Source organism: Rhinopithecus roxellana, chromosome 6, assembly GCF_007565055.1.
Source record: "Rhinopithecus roxellana isolate Shanxi Qingling chromosome 6, ASM756505v1, whole genome shotgun sequence".
NCBI lineage: Eukaryota > Metazoa > Chordata > Mammalia > Primates > Cercopithecidae > Rhinopithecus > Rhinopithecus roxellana.
In genome coordinates, this window is record NC_044554.1 from 65,374,232 (window position 1) to 65,397,742 (window position 23,511).

General features: G+C 39.7%; 1 protein-coding gene across 1 annotated transcript in view; it reads right to left on the reverse strand.

Moving 5' to 3' along the window:
* Nucleotides 1–23,511, reverse strand: part of SND1 (staphylococcal nuclease and tudor domain containing 1) — a 447,074-nt gene that overhangs the window by 233,924 nt on the left and 189,639 nt on the right. The window contains exon 12 of the mRNA XM_010378725.2: nt 16,432–16,532. Within this exon, the coding sequence (XP_010377027.1) occupies nt 16,432–16,532 (101 nt within the window). The remainder of the gene's footprint in view (nt 1–16,431; nt 16,533–23,511) is intronic.

The following is a 23,511-nucleotide window of genomic DNA, read 5'->3' on the forward strand; positions in this document are numbered from 1 at the left end:
TTTTATGGTATTAGGTCTAACATTTAAGTCTCTAATCCATCTTGAATTAATCTTCGTATAAGGAGTAAGGAAAGGATCCAGTTTCAGCTTTCTACTTATGGCTAGCCAATTTTCCCAGCACCATTTATTAAATAGGGAATCCTTTCCCCATTTCTTGTTTCTCTCAGGTTTGTCAAAGATCAGATGGCTGTAGATGTGTGGTATTATTTCTGAGGACTCTGTTCTGTTCCATTGGTCTATAGCTCTGTTTTGGTACCAGTACCATGCTGTTTTGGTTACTGTAGCCTTGTAGTAGAGTTTGAAGTCAGGTAGCGTGACGCCTCCAGCTTTGTCCTTTTGACTTAGGATTGTCTTGGCAATGCAGGCTCGTTTTGGTTCCATATGAACTTTAAAGCAGTTTTTTCCAATTCTGTGAAGAAACTCATTGGTAGCTTGATGGGGATGGCATTGAATCTATAAATAACCTTGGGCAGTATGTCCATTTTCACGATATTGATTCTTCCTATCCATGAGCATGGTATGTTCTTCCATTTGTTTGTGTCCTCTTTGATTTCACTGAGCAGTGGTTTGTAGCTCTCCTTGAAGAGGTCCTTTACATCCCTTGTAAGTTGGATTCCTAGGTATTTTATTCTCTTTGAAGCAATTGTGAATGGAAGTTCATTCATGATTTGGCTCTCTGCTTGTCTGTTACTGGTGTATAAGAATGCTTGTGATTTTTGCACATTAATTTTGTATCCTGAGACTTTGCTGAGGTTGCTTATCAGCTTAAGGAGATTTTGGGCTGAGACGATGGGGTTTTCTAAATATACAATCATGTCATCTGCAAACAGGGACAATTTGACTTCTTCTTTTCCTAACTTAATACCCTTGATTTCTTTCTCTTGCCTGATTGCCCTAGCCAGAACTTCCAACACTATGTTGAATAGGAGTGGTGAGAGAAGGCATCCCTGTCTTGTACCAGTTTTCAAAGAGAATTTTTCCAGTTTTTGCCCATTCAGTATGACATTAGCTGTGGGTTTGTCATAAATAGCTCTTATTATTTTGAGGTACGTTCCATCAATACCGAATTTATTGAGCGTTTTTAGCATGAAGGGCTGTTGAATTTTGTCAAAAGCCTTTTCTGCATCTATTGAGATAATCATGTGGTTCTTGACTTTGGTTCTCTTTATATGCTGGATTATGTTTATTGATTTGCGAATGTTGAACCAGCCTTGCATCCCAGGGATGAAGCTCACTTGATCATGGTGGATAAGCTTTTTGATGTGCTGCTGAATCTGGTTTGCCAGTATTTTATTGAGGATTTTTGCATCGATGTTCATAAGGGATACTGGTCTAAAATTCTCTTTTTTTGTTGTGTCTTTGCCAGGCTTTGGAATCAGGATGATGTTGGCCTCATAAAATGAGTTAGGGAGGATTCCCTCTTTTTCTATTGATTGGAATAGTTTCAGAAGGAATGGTACCAGCTCCTCCTTGTACCTCTGGTAGAATTCAGCTGTGAATCCATCTGGTCCTGGACTTTTTTTGGTGGGTAGGCTATTAATTGTTGCCTCAATTTCAGAGCCTGCTATTGGTCTATTCAGGGATTCAACTTCTTCCTGGTTTAGTCTTGGGAGAGTGTAAGTGTCCAGGAAATTATCCATTTCTTCTAGATTTTCTAGTTGATTTGCGTAGGGGTGTTTATAGTATTCTCTGATGGTAGTTTGTATTTCTGTGGGGTCGGTGGTGATATCCCCTTTATCATTTTTTATTGCATCTATTTGATTCCTCTCTCTTTTCTTCTTTATTAGTCTTGCTAGCAGTCTGTCAATTTTGTTGATCTTTTCAAAAAACCAACTCCTGGATTCATTGATTTTTTGGAGGGTTTTTTGTGTCTCTATCTCCTTCAGTTCTGCTCTGATCTTAGTTATTTCTTGCCTTCTGCTAGCTTTTGAATGTGTTTGCTCTTGCCTCTCTAGTTCTTTTAATTGTGATGTGAGAGTGTCAATTTTAGATCTTTCCTGCTTTCTCTTGTGGGCATTTAGTGCTATAAATTTCCCTCTACACACTGCTTTAAATGTGTCCCAGAGATTCTGGTATGTTGTATCTTTGTTCTCATTGGTTTCAAAGAACATCTTTATTTCTGCCTTCATTTCATTACGTACCCAGTAGTCATTCAGGAGCAGGTTATTCAGTTTCCATGTAGTTGAGCGGTTTTGATTGAGTTTCTTAGTCCTGAGTTCTAGTTTGATTGCACTGTGGTCTGAGAGACAGTTTGTTATAATTTCTGTTCTTGTACATTTGCTGAGGAGTGCTTTACTTCCAATTATGTGGTCAATTTTGGAATAAGTGCGATGTGGTGCTGAGAAGAATGTATATTCTGTTGATTTGGGGGGGAGAGTTCTATAGATGTCTATTAGGTCTGCTTGGTGCAGAGATGAGTTTAATTCCTGGATATCCTTGTTAACTTTCTGTCTCGTTGATCTGTCTAATGTTGACAGCGGAGTGTTGAAGTCTCCCATTATTATTGTATGGGAGTCTAAGTCTCTTTGTAAGTCTCTAAGGACTCGCTTTATGAATCTGGGTGCTCCTGTATTGGGTGCATATATATTTAGGAGAGTTAGCTCTTCCTGTTGAATTGATCCCTTTACCATTATGTAATGGCCTTCTTTGTCTCTTTTGATCTTTGATGGTTTAAAGTCTGTTTTATCAGAGACTAGGATTGCAACCCCTGCTTTTTTTTGTTCTCCATTTGCTTGGTAGATCTTCCTCCATCCCTTTATTTTGAGCCTATGTATGTCTCTGCATGTGAGATGGGTCTCCTGAATACAGCAGACTGATGGGTCTTGACTCTTTATCCAGTTTGCCAGTCTGTGTCTTTTAATTGGAGCATTTAGTCCATTTACATTTAAGGTTAATATTGTTATGTGTGAACTTGATCCTGCCATTATGATATTAACTGGTTATTTTGCTCGTTAGTTGATGCAGTTTCTTCCTAGCCTCGATGGTCTTTACATTTTTGCATGTTTTTGCAATGGCTGGTACCTGTAGTTCCTTTCCATGTTTAGGGCTTCCTTCAGGGTCTCTTGTAAGGCAGGCCTGGTGGTGACAAAATCTCTAAGCATTTGCTTATCTGTAAAGGATTTTATTTCTCCTTCACTTATGAAACTTAGTTTGGCTAGATATGAAATTCTGGGTTTAAAATTCTTTTCTTTAAGAACGTTGAATATTGGCCCCCACTCTCTTCTGGCTTGGAGAGTTTCTGCTGAGAGATCTGCTGTTAGTCTGATGGGCTTCCCTTTGTGGGTAACCCGACCTTTCTCTCTGGCTGCCCTTAAGATTTTTTCCTTCATTTCAACTTTGGTGAATCTGGCAATTATGTGTCTTGGAGTTGCTCTTCTGGAGGAGTATCTTTGTGGCGTTCTCTGTATTTCCTGAATTTGAATGTTGGCCTGCCCTACTAGGTTGGGGAAGTTCTCCTGGATGATATCCTGAAGAGTGTTTTCCAACTTGGTTCCATTTTCCCCCTCACTTTCAGGCACCCTAATCAGACGCAGATTTGGTCTTTTTACATAATCCCATACTTCTTGCAGGCTTTGTTCATTTCTTTTTCTTCTTTTTTCTTTTGGTTTCTCTTCTTGCTTCATTTCATTCATTTGATCCTCAATCGCTGATACTCTTTCTTCCAGTTGATCGAGTCGGTTACTGAAGCTTGTGCATTTGTCACGTATTTCTCGTGTCATGGTTTTCATCTCTGTCATTTCGTTTATGACCTTCTCTGCATTAATTAGTCTAGCTGTCAATTCTTCCACTCTTTTTTCAAGATTTTTAGTTTCTTTGCGCTGGGTACGTAATTCCTCCTTTAGCTCTGAGAAGTTTGATGGACTGAAGCCTTCTTCTCTCATCTCGTCAAAGTCATTCTCTGACCAACTTCGATCCGTTGCTGGTGATGGGCTGCGCTCCTTTGCAGGGGGAGATGCACTCTTATTTTTTGAATTTCCAGCTTTTCTGCCCTGCTTTTTCCCCATCTTTGTGGTTTTATCTGTCTCTGGTCTTTGATGATGGTGACGTACTGATGGGGTTTTGGTATAGGTGTCCTTCTTGTTTGATAGTTTTCCTTCTGACAGTCAGGACCCTCAGCTATAGGTCTGTTGGAGATTGCTTGATGTCCACTCCAGACCCTGTTTGCCTGGGTATCAGCAGCAGAGGTTGCAGAAGATAGAATATTGCTGAACAGCGAGTGTACCTGTCTGATTCTTACTTTGGAAGCTTCCTCTCAGGGGTGTACTCCACCCTGTGAGGTGTGGGGTGTCAGACTGCCCCTAGTGGGGGATGTCTCCCAGTTAGGCTACTCAGGGGTCAGTGATCCACTTGAGCAGGCAGTCTGTCTGTTCTCAGATCTCAACCTCCGTGTTGGGAGATCCACTGCTCTCTTCAAAGCTGTCAGACAGAGTCGTTCGCGTCTGCTCAGGCCTCTGCTGCTTCCCCTGTTGTTTTTTTAGCTGAGCCCTGCCCCCAGAGGTGGAGTCTATAGAGACAGGCAGGTTTCCTTGAGCTGCTGTGAGCTCCACCCAGTTCGAGCTTCCCAGCGGCTTTGTTTACCTACTTAAGCCTCAGCAATGGCGGGCGCCCCTCCCCCAGCCTCGCTGCTGCCTTGCGGTTAGATCGCCGCAGACTGCTGTGCTAGCAATGAGGGAGGCTCCGTGGGCGTGGGACCCTCCCGGCCAGGTGAAGGATATATTCTTCTCGTGTGCCCGTTTGCTTAAAGCGCGGTATTGGGGTGGGAGTTACCCGATTTTCCAGGTGTTGTGTGTCTCAGTTCCCCTGGCTGGGAAAAGGGATTCCCTTCCCCCTTGCACTTCCCAGGTGAGGCGATGCCTCGCCCTGCTTCAGCTCTCGCTGGTCAGGCTGCAGCAGCTGACCAGCACCGATTGTCCGGCACACCCTAGTGAGATGACCCCAGTACCTCAGTTGAAAATGCAGAAATCACCAGTCTTCTGTGTCGCTCGCGCTGGGAGTTGAAGACTGGAGCTGTTCCTATTCGGCCATCTTGCTAGTTAATGCTCTTAAACATCTCCCAATCCTAACACACATACTCACCTCCAAGATCGCAGTATTTGCTAAATCCTTCCAAGTTCCTTTTGTTTCCCTATTTAAAACACATTTTCACTAAAGGCAGAAAAATTAACCAAGGTATCACAGCAGGAAAGGCCATTCTAAAAGCTCCGTGGACTATGGCTTTGAGTAAGCCTTTTTAGGTGGCGATAGAGTAAAAACATTTCCAAAACCACTAATTTGGTATCCCTGTGCCTTTTCATCACCTCAGATAAACAGGTAAAGTAGATAGCTAGCTTACTAGGGAAGTAGCTGGCTAGCACATCTCTTGATTTGAAAGGTATCCAATATACTGTTTTTATTAAAGAATAAATTATGTACCTACTAAATGGTAAATACGTGTTAAGCTTCCTGAAACATTAAGCATTACTCATGCATATCCATTACTTCTACCTGCATGCAAGTACTTATCAATCATTACTGTCTTAAGGAAACATAGTATACATTCAATACTTAGGGGGAAAATGAATGCAATTCGCCATCATGAAAACTGAAAAAGTGATGTGAGGAGACTAATACAAACCAAAGTGCCTCCAACGGAACAATAAAATGGCCTAGTACCACAGAGTCCTCAACCATAATCCAATGAGGCATTTTGTTTTGTTTTGTAAATTAAACCTTGGGTAGCTACTACTTACTAAATTCATCCTTAAAATAATCTGTTGGGTAGCAATAACATTAGTGGATGAGTTGGCCACAGGAAGTGTGATGAAGAAAAAGAGAACAGAATATAAAATCAAATTTGAGCTCAAAGAAATAGCTGGACATGTGAGAGAGAAGTGGGAAAGAGGACAGAGAAAAGATGGAAGAGACTATTAGATTTTAAAATTAGGTCAATGGTGAGCAGCTCCCCAGAGGGCTTAGGGCTCACTTAAGTATTTGTTATGTCTTAGTCACTATGCTAAACATTTAAAATGCAGTATCACCTATAATCCCCACAATATCCTTATGAGGTATACTATTATTATCTCTGACTGACAGCTGGAAAAACAACAACAACAACAACAACAACAACAACTAAGGCCCATGATAACACGGTATCTAATAATAGAGCTGAGTTTTTTTTTTTTTTTTTTACCTCAGACCTATTTACTTCCAAACTCTACATTTAAAAAAATATCCAGGCCAGTGCAGTGGCTCATGATGTAATCCCAGCACTTTGGGAGGCCAAGGTGGGAGGACTGCTTGAGCCCAGGAGTTCGAGACCAGCCTGAGCAACATGGCTAAACCTCGTCTCTACAAAAATTAGCCAGGCCGGGTGGCATTCAGCTGTGGTCCTAGCGGTGGAAGGTTCACTTGAGCTGACAGAGATTGAGGCTGCAGTGAGCCATGACTGTACCACAGCACTCCAGCATGGGTGACAGAGTGAGACCCTGTCTCAAAAAAACAATTCCATAGAATCTTAATATCAACAATAGTTTGCCTTGGACTTCCTCTCAACCTTATGCCAAGTGGTCCAAGTTTTTCTGCTTCTAAATTTTATATTCTTTAAAAAAAAAAAAAAAAAAAGCACTCAGCACTCAAAAGAAGTACCCACAAAATAGGAGTTATTATATAACAGGCAATTTCCCCCTATTTTCTTTTGAAAATGTTACTACAATTTTTATTACTTTTTAAAAGATCACTCAGAATTAAAGGGAGCAAATCCCTTTTAAGCAGAATCACTACTGTGAGTTACAAGAATCTATAAGAACTCCGTTCCTATTCCCCTTAACACTGAGTGCTGTGCTGACCACAGGAATTATAAAGAGAAGGGATCTGAGAAATGGCATAGAAAAGACCCATAAGTTTTGCTTATTGGTAGCCATGTCAAATGCCCCCTCTCCTTATCACATCAATGGCACTACAAAGAAAAAAGAAAAAGAGAGAGAGAGAAAGAAAGAAAAGAGAGAGAGAGAGAAAGAAAGAAAAGAGAAAAGAAAAGAAAAGAAAAGGAAAGGAATAGAAAAGAAAAGAGAAGAGAAGAGAAGAAAAAAGAAAAGAGAGAGAATGCTAGTGGGAGGTCAGCAAGATCTACTGAGAACTCAGGTCCAAACACCATCCTTTACAAGGTCCCCCTGAAATAAAAGAAAGATAGATATGGAAAAGAATAAAGCCCTGGCCAGAGTGGTGGCTCACACCTGTAATTCCAGTACTTTGGGAGGCCAAGGCAGGCAGATCACTTGAGGTCAGGAGTTCAAGACCAGCCTGGCCAACATGGCAAAACCCCATCTCTACTCAGAATACAAAAATTAGCCAGGCATGGTGGTGGGCACCTGTAATCCCAGCTACTCAGGAGGCTGAGACAGGAGATTCGCTTGAACCTGGGAGACAGAGGTTGCAGTGAGCCGAGATCACACCCCTGCACTCCAGCCTGGGCAACAGAGTGAGACTCTGTCTCAAAACAAAACAAAACAAAACACGAACAAAGCCCTAATGATGCTAGAAAACAAGAATGTGTGTTAGCAGCACATCAGAAAGTTTGCAAACCCTGAAAGGCAGAAAGCAGATGGGGTCAGACTAGTGGAGAAATGGTAGCACAAATAGTAAGAAGTAAGAGCACTCCAAGGGCCTTTATCAATAAACACAAAGCAACCCAGTGAGTAGGCTTTAGGGTCATCATCAGAGTAATTAATTAGAAACCACACTCAGAAGAGCTTGGCCAGCCAGCCAGAATCTCCTCTACTTCAATGTTTTTATTTAGGGCAGCCTTCAAGGAAGTCTGCCTCTGATACTACCTGCCTACCTACTTGCTTTTGTGACGAAGCTGTCCAAGAGAAGTAGACCTACTTAACTGCAGAGAAACACCATGTCTACCCCAAGTAGTAAAGTTGTTCCTTCATAAATGCAGATGAAACTTTACAAATATTTAAGGATTTATCAAAGAAAAAGAACAAAATAAAGACAACATTTAATCTAAGAGGAAACAGATAATTCAGACAACAGAAGAGGGTGTCATTTCTTTTTTTCCTTTTTTTTGAGACCAAGTCTCGTTCTGTCGCCGAGGCTAGAGTACGGTGGTGTGTTTTTGGCTCACTGCAACTTCCGACTCCTGGGTTTGAGTGATTATCCCACCTCAGCCTCTCGAGCAGCTGGGACTATAGGCGTGTGGTACCACACCCAGCTAATTTTTGTACTTTTTTAGTAGAGACGAGGTTTCACCATGTTTGGCAGGCTGGTCTTGAACTCCTGACCTCAGGTGATACGCCTGCCTCAGCCTCCCAAAGTGCTGGGACTATAGGCGTGAGTCACCGCACGCAGCTTTTTCTTTTTCTTTTCTTTCTTCTTTTTTTTTTTGTTTTTTGAGAGGGAGTGTCACTTTGTCACCTAGGCTGGAGTACAGTGGTGTGATCTCGGCTCACAGCAACCTCTCCCTCTAAGGTTCAAGAGATTCTCCTGCCTCAGCCTCCCAAGTAGCTGAGATTACAGGTGTCCACACCCTGCTAATTTTCCTGTTTTTAGTACAGATGGGGTTTCATCATATTGGCTAGGCTGGTCTGAACTCCTGGCCTCAAGTGATCTGTCCGCCTCAGCCTCCCAAAGTGCTGGGATTACAGTTGTGAGCCATCTCGCCCAGCCTTTTTTTTGGAGACCGAGTCTTGCTCTGCCGCCCAGGCTGGAGTGCAGTGGCACAATCTTGGCTCACTATAACCTCCATCTCTGGGGTTCAAGCGATTCTCATGCCTCAGCCTTCCGAGCAGCTAACAGACATGCATCACTACACTCAGCTACTTTTTTTGTATTTTTAATTTCAGACAGGGGTTTTGCCATGTTGCCCAGGCTGGATTCGAACTCCTGGGCTGAAGTGATCCATCCACCTCCACCTCCTTAAGTGCTGGGATTATAGGTGTGAGCCACCGCTCCCAGCCAAGGCTGTTATTTCTTTTAATTTTAAATGTTCCCTGAGATATTAGAGACAAATTGTATTCACAAACTAAGAACAGGGTGCTATTAAGACAGAACAATTAAAGAACAAAAATTTAAATATAAATGCTGAAAGAAAAATCAATAAAATGGGCTAGATTAAAAGAACAGTCTGTAAATTTTATCAGCATAGAAATAATTTCAGTTTTAGAATTACCAATATATTCATGATGCCTAATACAGTCCTTAGTACACTCCAAGCATTCTACTAATACTTGATAAATGAACTAATGAGTGAGTGGCTAAATGAATAAGTGATATGAATAAATAAACAAGAGAGTGTGGATGAATGAAAATAAGTCAATATGCATGGCTGGCCAGCTGTCTGGCTAAGCATATAACCTGGAAGATCAAGTTGAAGACATCTCCTTGAATACAGAACAAAAAATGCAAAGGAAGTTTTAAAATATTTAGAGAAACATTACAACAAGACACGAAGCAAAAGTTACAACATAAATAGATTTGGAGAAAAGCCTCACTCTCTCCTGGGTTCTCCATGGTATGCTTTGGGAAACTGACAAGGAGGAGCTTCCCAAGGATCAGTGCAGTAAATATTCAAGTCATCCATCCACAGTTCGGCACTCGACTCAACTGATAGTATAAAAAGCAAAAAGGGGGAAATAAGAAGCTCTCACATACTTCAGTAAAGGATTGTGCTGATTTGCAGGATTCAAGGGAGCCATTTTGAAAAGCTAAATTGAACTTCCATCTAGAAATGATGGTAATAAAGTAATCTGAAACCACATTTTTAAGGGAATAAGACTTGGCAGTACGAGGTTGCCATAGATAGCCAGCCACAAAATATCTGAACAAAAGAGACAGATTTGTCTGAAACTTAACAATATTTTCCTGACTGTAATCCCAAACCCTGTGCAACAGCCAACTTCCTTCTTACAGTGTTTTATGGGACAAGTATCTTAAAATGATTGCTATGCTTGAGCTGGCAGAGGACAGGCCTAGTTATTCAACTACTTCTTTCTCAAGCATTGTTAACTAAATGCCACAGAGGTTTCTGATGTCCTCAGAATGGATACGCACACTTCTACTACTCAACATAGAAGAAGCAGCACAATTATATTAACCAAGCAGCCTATGATTTCCAGAAAACAATCTAAACTGCTCTTTTTGGGAAGAGGGAAGGTTTGGGTTGAGTTGGTTAGTAGTTTGTTACTGATTTAAGTGGAAAAAAAAAACAACCCTCATTCTAGTGTCTTGTGTTCCTTCAAAGCAGGGGAAGAAGGGGGCTCAGTAGTCCTTTTCATTGACTATAATAAAGTGTAAGTCATCAATCTGTGGGGAAAAAGGGTTGACTATAATGCAGACCCTACCTCCCGGCAGAGCCACTGTCATTATTAACACTGTCACCATACTTTCTCAAGTGCTGAAAAGAAACTTCTGGATGTTGTGGGCCTCTCTGAGTAAGACAACTAGGCCAGAAAAGAGCGATTCAAGAGGCTGCTTTTTCCCAAGTGTAGCTTGAAAGTCAGGTATTAGTAATATGTTTTAAGAATTGAAAACTCTGAGATAGGAGGTTTGGCTGACAGTGAAAAACCTAAAAGCTATAGAACTGTAGTCAGAAAAGCTGGGGGCTGTATGACACTTATTCCTACTGTGACTGAGAAAAACCAAACTAGGATTAAAAAAGGATTATTCTAGCGGAGTAAGGATAAGACCTAACCTAATGCTTCAGTCACTAATAGAACAGCTGGGAGAAAAAAAGTATCCCTGCAAATTAGAACCGAAGAAAAAGCAAAAGCAAAGGCAGTCTTTTCTTTGCAAATTTAATAGTCTGGTTCATACAAATACAATAAAGGTAAGCTCTATCCACGAAGACTCTAAACAGACAGAAAGGATGTTCATAAAAATGGTCTTGAAACTGCTGCATGGCAACCATTGGGGAAAGAGGTTATCTAAGATGTCTCAAGCCCCCACAGAACTTGGACAGTACCTCTGGTAGCAAGGTCTCATGCTCTGACAGCCATCAAGGCAGGCGGCAGGGGTGACGCATGCATCAAGAAAGAAGAGCAATGCAGGGAAGCAGCAGAATGAAAATATGAGAAAAAATAAACAAAAAACAAAGTCACCTGTCTAAAAGAGGTGACCTTGTGCAGAAAACAAACAGGACTTTTCATTTGCTCACCTTTCATAGTTCCATCTCTGTGCCATTCTTTAACTTTCACAAAATGAGCTATGTGTATTGTTTCCTATCATCATGAAATACTTCACATAATGGGAAACAACAGGGAAGTGCCTTAGTGACTGTATCTTCTGGATATGTGACAGTTTTCCATGGTTGAGGGGTAAGGTGATGGTGAAAATGACTGTGTGTATGTGTGTGGCTTACCCTAGTTATATTTTGTAGATGCCCCTTTCTAAATGTGAACACATTTTCTTCTAACACTTTTCTTTGAAAATGTGATAAGCAGAAAGGCATGAGCAAGGAGTTAATAGATTCTAAGGGTTTGCCAAATTGGAGCTCAAAGTAATTGGGAAGTCCAGCACAGGGAAAGGTCACCTCAGAAAATCTCACTCTTCAAGAAGGCTCTGGCAAGAACGAAAGAAGGAGATTTTAATCACTGTAGCTAATTACATAGACGACTAAATCACAAGAAGAGTTATTTAAGTGTCTTAAATACAATAAAAAGTAATTAACAGGAAGCGCCATCTTGACAGCTTCATGTCACAAACCAGGCCTAAAACGATCAGCTAATTCCCAACCCAGGAGCCAGAGAATGAGAAAAGACTCAAAATTTGATCTTTTTATTTTTTTATTTAAACAGTTTTGATTAACAGATAACAACTCTTGCCAACTCCACAGTGAAGTTAATCCAGAAAAAAATTTCAATCTATTAGAGGAATGATGAATCTTGTTTTCATTGATTCCTCAGGGGGAACAGATAGGAAGCTGAAGCCTATGTCACACCAGCAAGGCCCTGCCAGCATCCTATGATGTGACTCCTTCCCATACATCGAGAAGAAAAAAGGATTAGAATGAACCCTATTGAAGATACAGGCAATTCATACTCTCTGCAAGTGAAATGCATCTAAACTTCAGCTTTGAAATAACCCTTTAAGAGATACCATCTCATCTACCTCTTTCTTCTCAGTCCCCTAAAATCACTAGTTTCAGAGAAGCTCTTCTGTAGTTACAGAAGTCTGCTGTTCTCTTTAATAACAGGAAAGCCACTAGGCGCTGTGAAGGCCTAAATGTAGGTGTATCAGCTCACAGATTACAACAAACATAATTTAGACAGGATTTCTTCTTAATTTCACATTTCTTCAAGACTGAACAGAGTGCACTTTTCAGAGGCCATGCAAGCCATAGACGCTGTCTTTACTAACCCATCCCTTAAATGACTTGCACATTCTATGACCTCAGCATAAGGTACTGGCAGATGCCGGTGAGAGTGACTGAGAGCCACTGTACAACTCCTGAGCATTTCAGTCCCAACAAGATGAGCCATTTGTTTTTGTACCCAAATCTAGTTTACACTGGTTGTGCTTGTTGTTTTAATTACATACTTCATTAAATATCATTGAAATAGAAGCACACAAAGAGTGTGTATTTACTAAAACACTCACAAGCACACACAGAGTGTGTATTTACTAAAACTCTCACCACAGGGGCAGCTCAACCCAGTTTAACTCTATTGTTTAAGCACTGTTTAAGTTGTCTTGCAGATGCAGCAGAGCACAAATTGCAAATCATGGAGACAGGGCATGTGCAGCAGGAAAAGGTTTTATCTCCTACAACACTCAGAACCAATGTTTCCTCCCTGTGGAAACAAGAAGGCCAGGACAAGACCAAAACCTGAGTACCAGAATCCTTTTAGAAGTAAAGGGTCAGTTATCTAGAAAGATCTGGTGCTAAAATCCACCATTCCATATCTTATCCTAAATGGCCAAGTTTAAAGTCCTCCAGTTAAACCTGCCCTCCCAGCACTTCTGCACACCAAATTCCCCTCCGTAACCCATACAAGTTTGACCTAACACCCAGATTGGGAAGACAGAATTGAGTCCCGCCTCCTGTCTCCTTGCCAGCTGACCTCACAATAAAGCCCTTTCTTTTCCCAAAAACCAGTGCCATATTATTGGCATCTAGGCACTTCGGGCAGTGAGCCCATTGCTCGATAACACATGCTTTAAAAAATTTAATAAAGAGGAAAGGCTTTAAAGTAGCTGCAAAATAAATATGTGTGGGACAACTGTAACAGATGAGGGGGATGTAAATCACAAAAATATAAGGTTCTATAATTAGTGTTTTTCAAGTCCTCATTTCAAACAGGAAGTTATGTAATTCAACAAGATATCAAATAGGTGGTCCATGCTGCCCAGACAGCAAAGATTTACAAATATGTACACATTTTTATGTTTAAAATGAAAATAAAATATTTAAGATGTAGTGTTTTTTAAAAAAGACTCTTCTCTGGCTAGTGTTTATAAATCACCATTAAGTAAGATAAAAGGCTCTTAGTAGTATAACTTAATTCTGAAAATAAGCTAAATAGTTGGAGATTCTTATTTTATCAATACCTCAACTTTTCTATAACATTAATGGATTTTTTTTTTTGAGACAAAGTCTCACTCTGTTGCTTAGGCTGGAGTGCAGTGGCACGTTCTTGGCTCACTGCAACCCCTGCCTCTGGGGTTCAAGCAATTCTCATGCGTCAGCCTCCCAAGTAGCTAGGATTACAGGCGCCTGCCACCATGCTCAGCTAATTTCTTTTTTTTGTTTGTTTGTTTGTTTGTTTGTTTTAATTTTTAGTAGAGACGAGGTTTCACCATGTTGGTCAGAGAGCTCTCAAACTCCTGATCGCAGGTGATCCAGCTGCCTGGGCCTCCTAAAGTGCTGGGATTAGAGGCGTGAGCCACTGCACCTGGCCAAGATTTTTTAAAGTATAGAAAATTCAGAAAAAAGAGGACATATAAAAACAAAAACAAAGTAAAAGAAAAATAAACAGAAGTGGTTACTAAGATTAGAACACAGAATGTGTGCAGCTAGGTCTGTTTGCTAGAGATGGCCTCTCTGGCAGTGAGCTTCCAATTATCAAATAAAAGAATAAAATTATCTGGGAGTCTCTCTGAATCTGCTGTGATTCTGGGGGCTGCATGATAAAGAAAAATAAAAAAACAGAATAAAATGATCAGTTATAAGTTTTACAGTACTGATTAGATAAAAACAAACCTGTGGTCATGCCTTAGGTGCTACTAACATCCAAGTTATGCTTCATAAAGGTACAGTTTGCAATACAGTTAACAAATCTCTCAACAAATTCATTGAGTTCCTACCATATGCTAGATACTAGAGCTACAACAGGGAATAAGACACAAAATTCCCCATCTTCAGGGACACAACAGTCTAATGAAGAATGGTTTCAGTATCAGTAAATTCCTTACATTTCTCCTGTTTGCAGCCCACCCATTTAACTACAAAGTATAGTTCAGGATGAACAATCCTATGAAGAAACTCATAATGCTTTCCAGGTACCTGCCAGGCTGGTCTAATCCAAGGAGACAATTTAAGTATCTAGAAGAGTACTTGTAAAATTCTTCTAAACTTGTACATGCTTCTAAACTTCTAAAAAATTTACTATGGGAAATCACAAAGAAAATAATATTTCATACAATCCAATTACAAGAACTGGGAAGCAGAAAATTCAAGTTCATCATCTCTGGCACAAACCTGGAGTATAGATATTGTAGGTTGTCAATTAAGATCAACCAACCTGTGTTGTTAAACAGTCAACAGAGTTGACACCTTCTTACAAGGACTCAAGAATGTAATAGAAACCCAGACTGGAATAGACAGGTACCCCACATTTGCAGAGAGGAAAGCTGAAAGAGTAATCTCTGTCAAAGCCAAAATAAACACAGTGGAAATCTCAAGGTTTTAAGGCACAAAGCATGGCCACAACACTCTGCTCTGTAAAGTATTTAAAATTATGTCTCGAATTGTCTTAAAAATAAAAAGATTACTATAAAATACTCCCCGAATATCTCATTTTAAGCAGTGTAAACTTATTTTTAAAATATTCTTCAGTGGTAACTAAATGAAATAATCCATTCTAATAGAATGTTAAATATTTGTGGAGGCCACCTGCCAAAAGAAAAGACGTGGTTTTGTACAACGGTGAAGTTGTTTTCACCAGTACTTAAAAGCAGCAGTATCTATGGAGATGGGTTTTTGTGACAGTAAAAACATTTAGATAGAATACTAAGATTCCAGGTCTCTACAGTAGGGAAGCAGACAACTGACTCCTAAGAAGTGGTGACAAATTGGTAATAAATAACTATTGTAATTTATACAGATAGAAGAATGACCAAAATATGTCCTAGTTTTTCCCAGTTCAAAAATATTACTTGATTTGTCAAGAACCTGCTTCTAACAAAACCTGTGATGGTGTAAAGGTAAACATCAAATGCCTATACTGAACACCTCCTGGCAAAGATGAAACCTCCAATTGTTATCTGAACATAAACAATATTAATAAATATAGATAGGATCAGTAGCATTGGCTAAAAATAGTCATTTCCAAATGTGAAAGCACGAATGAGGGGAAAGAGGCTCCTGTTAGGAGACTTTCATGAAGCTAAACAGCTACAAGATGCTCATTCCTTTCAGAGGCCTACAATAGCTTGGAGGTACTTCTCCTAAGTGACTTCACTGTACTTTCAGTAACACAATCCTTGTTTTGATGACAAACCTATCCTTTTTCTTCCCCACCAATATGCCCCCTTAAAAGAAATGAAAAATAACAGTTTGGTAACAAATAGCATATAAGATTGTTAAACAGAAAAGGAGACAATTACCACACTTGTATATTTTATGCAAAGTAAGAATTGCTACTGGGGACTGGCTGACTGTTGTAATATTTCTATGGAAGCAGGGCCCAGCAGGCTTCCTCCTTCCCCTATCAGATACTTCCCCTGAAAGACTCTTCCTCAACCTCGTTGCCAAGAGACCTTGGAATCTAACCAGGTTACGGCCAGTATAGCAGAATAGGATGACCTCATCATCTACTGACTACATACAAGAGAATGTCCAATTAACCTCTCCTCTTCTTCCCTCCTTGTTACCTGCTATTCTATACCTAGACTTCCTAAACCAATATGCAGAGACCATTTTGGACAGTATCTAGGGCCTGCTTAATACTCAATAAATGGCATTATTAATAGTAATAATGTGTACTTCATAGTGCCAGGCGCACAGAGCCCAATAAATCTTCAATAACAACAACAATGAAAGTATATGATTAGCTAATGAGTGATTATAAAGTACTTACAAATATAAAGTGCTACACAGGCACATAATTATAAACCACTGAGTTAAGAGCAGGAGAAAGCAAAGCAGAGTGAAAGGAAGGAAAGACTCAAATGAGCAAAGAGCTCTTAGCTACTTGAGATGACAGCTGAGTCCCTGCCAGCCAGAACACTCACATTCCTCCAATGGTGACAGTGGCACAGGTACGCTCTGAAAAGGCAGGCACCGTCTCTGTGGCTGGGCTGGCTGGTCTAATGTAGTCCACCGTCACATTGACCTGGAAATAAAGAATCAAGGGAGTTAGGGTTGCGAGTCTGCAACATAGTTCACTAACAGCCACATGTGCCCGCTCAATTGTGAAAGATCAGCTCACTCCAGTTTGGTTTTCTGAATCTAAGATTTTAAAAACCAATTAAAAGAAATAGCTGAGCAACGAACTGGGAGAAAATGTTTGCAAAAGACATAACTAATAAAGAACAATTTATCCAAAATATACAAAAAACTCTTAAAACTCAACAATAATAAAACAACCTGATTTAAAAATGCAAGAGATCCAAACAGTTTACTAAAGAATATATACAGGTGGCAAATAAGAATAGGAAAAGATGTTCCACATTATATGTCATTAGAAAATTGCCAACTTAAACAACAATAAGATACCACTGCTCGTTGCAGCATAGTCAAAATTCAGAACACTGACAACACCAAAGGCAGGCAAGGATGTGGAGCAATAGGAACTCTAATTCATTGATGGTAGGAATGCAAAATGATACAGCCACTTTGGAAGATAGTTTAGTGGTTTCTTATAGAACTGAACATGTACTCTTACCATTTGATCCAGGAATACAGCTCCTTGAAATTTACTTGAGGAGTTGAAAATATGCTTACACAAAAGCCTCCCCATGAATGTAAACAGCGGCTTTGTTCATAACTGTCAAAATGTGGAAGGAACCCATATATCCTTCAATAGGTGAATGGATAAATTGTGGTATATCCAGATGACAGAATATTATTCAGTGATTAAAAAAACAAGCTATCAAGCCATGAAAAGACATAGAGGAAGCTTAGACATATATTACTAAGTGAAAGCAGATATTCTAAAAGGCATACTGTATGATTCCAACTATATGACATTCTAGAAAAGGTTAAACCACAAAGACAATAAAAATATCAGTGGTTGCCAGGAGTTAGAAGGAGAGAGGGAATTTTGCCAGGAGTTATAGGCAGAGAATAGGGAATTCTTAGCGCGATGAAACGATTCTGTATGACACTATAATGGTAAATACATGCCACTATACATATATCAAAGCCCACAGATGATATAACACCAAGCACAAACCCTATGGACTTTGTATGATAATGATGTGTTAAGGTAGGTTCAACAATTGTAATAAATATACCACTCTGGTGTGGAAGATTGTGTTGGGGGAGGGGGGGTGCATAAGGTATACAGGAAATCTCTGTAACTTCTGCTCAATTTTCCTGTTAATCCAAAACTGCTCTTAAAAAAAAAAGTCCATTTTAAAAAGAAAGAAAAAAGCTGACAACCAAAGATGTGAGTCAAACAACTAAACACATAGGGCCCCACAGCAATTTGACTTTACAGAGAAGAGGTCTGCAACATTCCTGTTGGACTCCTAGACATTATGATAAAGCAATGCTTTAACCTTTTCTGGGTCAGACTACATTGAAAACCTGTATTTAGAAATATGAACTGCCTCCATAGAAAAACTGCACATAATCTGTCTGTCATAGCTTCCTACGGTTAAGAGTTATTAAGAAGAACAAACAAGGTAGGCACACTAGCTTGCTCCTATAACTGCAGCACTTTGGGAGGCCCAGGTGGAAGAAATGCTTGCGGCCAGGAGTTCAAGATCAGCCTGGGAAACAAAGCAAGACCTCCATCTCTCTGAAAAATAAAAATAAATAAATAAATAAAAAGAACAAACAAGATAACAATACAAAGATGCTTGGAATTGGTTTCACAGTATGTAAATCAAAAAGATACAGCTAATTAAGCCCAACACCAACCTAGTTGAGAGTTAAGCAGTGTGGAGGTGGGGGAGATAGAATGAACTAGATGAATACTTAGGTTTTGAATTAATTTTACAGACAGGAAGTTAGAAGAATAAAATGGGAAAATGGTTTAACCCTAGAATACACTAAATAAACGGATATGGACACACTAAGCAATGCTTTTTCTTTATGAAAACTTTGAACATAAAGATGTGGTATCCTGTAGCAAACATATAGGGCATGTCTTTACAGAATGAAGGTGTAGGCTTGGTTTGGGTCAAAACCAAGGTTTATAAACCCACACTGAAGAGGTGCATGGGGAACAAGAAGACTGAAGCCATTTCCACAGTCTGGAATCCCTTTTCTAAACATATCTTCAGCTCTCACTGATCAGCTTAAAGACAGCATATTGCAGAGAAGCATGGAGTTCAGCCACACTGCTATTGAGCACCATTACAATCCTTTCAAACTGTCTTCTCTTCAAAAACTCATTTTGAAAATGAACATGGAAATCTGGAAAAGGACAGATGCCTCAAAATTCCAACTGTCAGATCACTCACTTGAACACTCCATTGAATCACGCTTTAGAAGCAGCAGAATGGAGCCATATCAGAGCCCAAGCCAATTAAGGGCTGAGGTTAAGGTAAATCATTCTTATGAGAAGTGTGGTCATAGCACAACAACACAGAAAATAAGAAGATATAAAGGTGACTCCTAAAATTAGATACCTAGCTTTAAATTACTGCAGGGTCTTAACAACTACTCTAAAACTCAGGAAATGAGTAAAAATGTGAGAAATGTGATCAGACAGGCAGATTGAACAACTAGTGCCCTCCAACAAAAAGGTTTTTAATACTTTCCTGGCATGCTGCTGGCCAGAGTTAATATAGCCCAAAGAAAGGGCAAGGAATGAGAGGGCTGCACACAGACAGGCCTGGGTAACTCAGAACCAGGGAGGGGAAGAAGTGGTCTTGATGCTGAGTTAATACACCCTGGAACTCTCCTCAGACAAGGCCTCACAACTAACTTATAGAAGCAGGTAGAGGGTTAGGAAAACAACAAGATAGCTGGAGTCATGGCAAAAATGATACAAGAAATCACAAGTGTACAGAAGGTAGACAGTGAAGGTGGCTATATCATGTAAAGTACCTCAGGGCCCATTTTAAATAGGACAAGGCCACAGGGTATGGTCCAACTTGGGGGCATTCGCTGGGAAGTTAATAAATATGTGGAAATGAGGAAAGTGGTCCATGCATCTCTTGTGCTTTCACCTAATCCATCTAACAAGCTCAAGCCCTCAATTCAACTACTGAGGGAAAAAATCAGCACTGCTTAAAAAAAAAACTAAGTGAATCTGAAGGTTACCTTGCACCTACCAATGCCAAACCTCCTCCTCAGCAGGCAGAAAGGGGTGGGACAGCAGCTCTTCAGCACAGAGGAACATTAGCTCTCAACCCAGAGAGAGGGCTAATTCATCAAGAGGGCTAATTCACCACACCACATGTGTGGGAGTAATAATAGGAGGAATAACAAACAAAAGCGAACACCTGTGCATCTCTCAGGCCAGAAGGCCAAAGTGAGGTGCTATTCCAAAACTGTCTTCCAGGGAAATCAATGGGAAGACAAAAAAATTTTAATCTTCAATAACCAAAAGAAACAACTACATTCATCTGCCAAGTAATTATTTCCTATATCGAGAGAATGAGAACTGTAAATAAGTCAGGGATTAAACAGTTATTTGTGGATGCAACATTATTAAAGAAAATCTGAAATACAAATGAGGTCCTGAGAATAGACCATAGCCAAGATATACACCTGCAAGCAGCTATGACAAATCAGGAATTAAAGTCAATGTGTAATTAGCATTTGTGTCCCTCCCCTGTGGATTCTGAGATCGCTTCCTCTACCCTGGAATTTTTCATCAAGATATTCATCACTGACCTGTCAATCACTTGAAAAAGAACCATGGTTTTAACAGCTCCAATTAAAACCACTGTAAATCTTAGCAACATCTTCGTCTAAATAAATGATAACCCGAATTTTCTGTTTGTGGGTAAGTATGTATGAAATGGCATGAGAGAAGAAACTGATTAATATAGATGGGTTCTCCTTTTTAAGATATTCCTGAAATATTTTGTATGCAGGTATTGTACGAATACATGACCAAAGGCTATATAACTGACTCAGACCCTGATCCCTGTTTATAGCAATGACTGACCACAAAGAGTCCTGAGTTCTTGCTTGGTGCTACTTGAAGCTCTCTTACAAATGAGGAACAGAACATCTTTGGGTTTCAGTTTCTCTTGACCTTAAAAATGAGGTCACTAGATTAGAACATGAGAGCATCATTTCACTCTAGAATTCTAAAAGATAATTTAGTCAGACATGGGGTACTATATACTGTTTTCTTAAACCTTTGTGTTTCCTACCTTACACTTACTACACTGTATTGGAACACACCAACTGTAAGCTCCAAGAGTGGGGAGACCATGTCTTACTCACTCAAAGAGCTGGCATGGGCTTGCAAGGTAGCAGACTATGCAGTAAATATTTGTTGCATGAGTAAATATATAATCGAGAATCTTTTCAGACATAACATTATGAAGGATACCTTTGAAGTGGGAAGCTGGGCATCCTGAGGACCATTCTGTCAAGTTCTTGACCATCCTGCTGTTTTATATAGTAAAAATATATTTATTTAAACCATGGGGGGTAGGGAGGAGGAACTGAGGGAGGGGCAATATTTTAAAACTGTGATAAAGCTCTAGTGCAAACAACCATGAAAGATGAAGCAAGCCAAATATGAAACATATATACTTTCTCATATTATTTATTTGTCAAAGAGGTTCTCAAAGACGAGGGTAGCAGGCAACCTTGGTCTATTAGATTATAGAATTTTCCTTGAAAGCAATTTCAGGGACCCTTCAGAGGAACTAAGATGGTAACTTCAAACTAAATTTATATATTAATTGCTTGTAAAGTCTGGAATAGTTTAGAACAGCTATGGGCCACACAACAGAATTCTCAGGCTCTCTGGATATTCTTCATACAATGTGTGACTAGAACAGTATCAAACCACCAAAGAACTTCACAGACTGATGCTGATGATAACAAAATGGCAAAAAGTGAACTACCTAAGCATAAAAGGTTAGAGGAGGTAGGAAGGAAAACAACTGCAGAGCCACATTTCCAGGTTGTAGCCTGAGCTTAGTTTTAATATAACTAGAGCTGTTACGTGAGGCTTTGGGGCATAATCACCACATAATCCTACCCACTATTCCACGTAGCCACTCACAAATTCACAAAGAGCTATAATAAACACCTTGTCTCTCAAAATAACCCCTTTAGAACCCCTTTCATGACAGAATTTCCAGGCTTTATGGAAAGCCTCTACACACCCCTGATATAGAAAAGATGACACCATCTGGCGTAAGTCCCACTGATGCTGCCTAGAAACAAAAGTAAAACAAAATGTTTCACATAGGCTCAATAAGAACATGGACACTTCGGAACAGCCAGGCTGCAGTGGCTGGTTCCCAGCAATTCTAGAAAGGAGCTGTGTGAACTTGGATAAGTGACCTAACTTCTCTGCTTATGTTTAACACATTAACTGTGCGTATCTCACTGCTATAGGAAGATCATTTAGAACAGTGCTTGAATCATTGTAAGCTCTATCTAAGTGTCAGTTATTTTTAGATAAACATGTACTAATTTTCTTAGGGCAGTGTCTGGCACAGAGTTAAGTGCTAAATAAGTATCTATGAGATAAATAAACACACACAAATACATACATGCATAAATTAGATACACGTTGATTTAAATCATTAGACTTTGGAAATCATCAGGCAGAAAGACTAAATTAAATACACTTTTTAAAGAGCCACAGCAAACAAAAATATGTAGTACCTCATACATATTCGTCCCAACTTAGAGCTAAGTAAGGATTATTTTAAAGAACGATACACTATTTAGTATTTATTTAGATATTTAACAGATTAATTGTGCAGTTACCAGTTACTGGATATTTTATTTACCAAAGACAATTGAAGCAGAGTGTTGTGAACCATCTCAAATAATAGGTTAACCATGGATATGTGGGGCAGGATACTTCTTGCCTTACTAAATTAGGAAGACAATGAATATCAAATAGCAACCAAATTTCCATTTGCTTGGGGTTAACAGCGTAGGATATAATACATTTCTCTTCAAAGGTTTTAGCCTATAAATTGTTAAGTATGATGAGTTCTGAGATCCTCTCCAAAGAACCAATGCATCAGTATGTTCAGCTCCCTTCTTCTCTGTTCTCCATTTTAAAGTTTAACTTCCTCATTCTCCTCGCCCCTAGTTTCAGTAAAAAACCTTTTCCACCAGTTCTAATCAGTAGTTCACATCTGTTCCCCTGGTCACCTGTTCTGTCTTGAGTCACCCCTGGTCACCTGCTCCATCCTGAGTCACCCCTGGTCACCTGCTCTGAACTGAATCACCCTGAGACACCTGTTCCGTAACAGCTCTTCCCACCAAACTACTCACCCCACCACTCCGGCTCGTACTCCTGCTCTCTTTAAAATAGTCAATTGGAATTAGCTTAGACTGTGCAGTCCCACCCTAGCCAACAGGGGAGCAACATAGCAGTAGGGGCTACCTGCTCCCTTCCCCTCCCTTGTTGAAGTGTGCTCTTGCCATTGCTCCATCCACAAGTCACACCCTTCTATAGAAGTAAAAATTGCCTTGCTGAGAAAATTAAATTTATGTTTGAGTGCTATTTCTCTTGCAGCACCGAAAATTTATAACAATAGACCTTCCACACAAAGTGCTCCTTAATATTTAAATAATGTAGTCTTAAAAGTTACATATATTTTTAAACATTTTAAAACACACATCAATCACCCATTCATCGAGGTACAGGAAGAGCTTCAAAACAAACTGCTAAGGAGCCTGTTAGTCCTGCCTCAGGGCATGCTCTGAGCTTACCTCCAAGCTAATTCAGACATAAGCCCTTGTGGAACTGTTCATCTCTCAAGAGAGGAGGTCAAACTTACCTCCTTCTAGGCAAGTACTGTGTAACGGAAATATAATAAGTGACAAATGAGACCCACATGTGTACGTTCACATTTTCCTAGTAGTAATGTTGAAACATTAAAAAGAAACAAGTGAAATTAATTTTAATATGATTTTTTATTTAATGCAAAATTTCTAAAACATCGTATCAATATATAACAAATATTATAAAAGTATTCAGA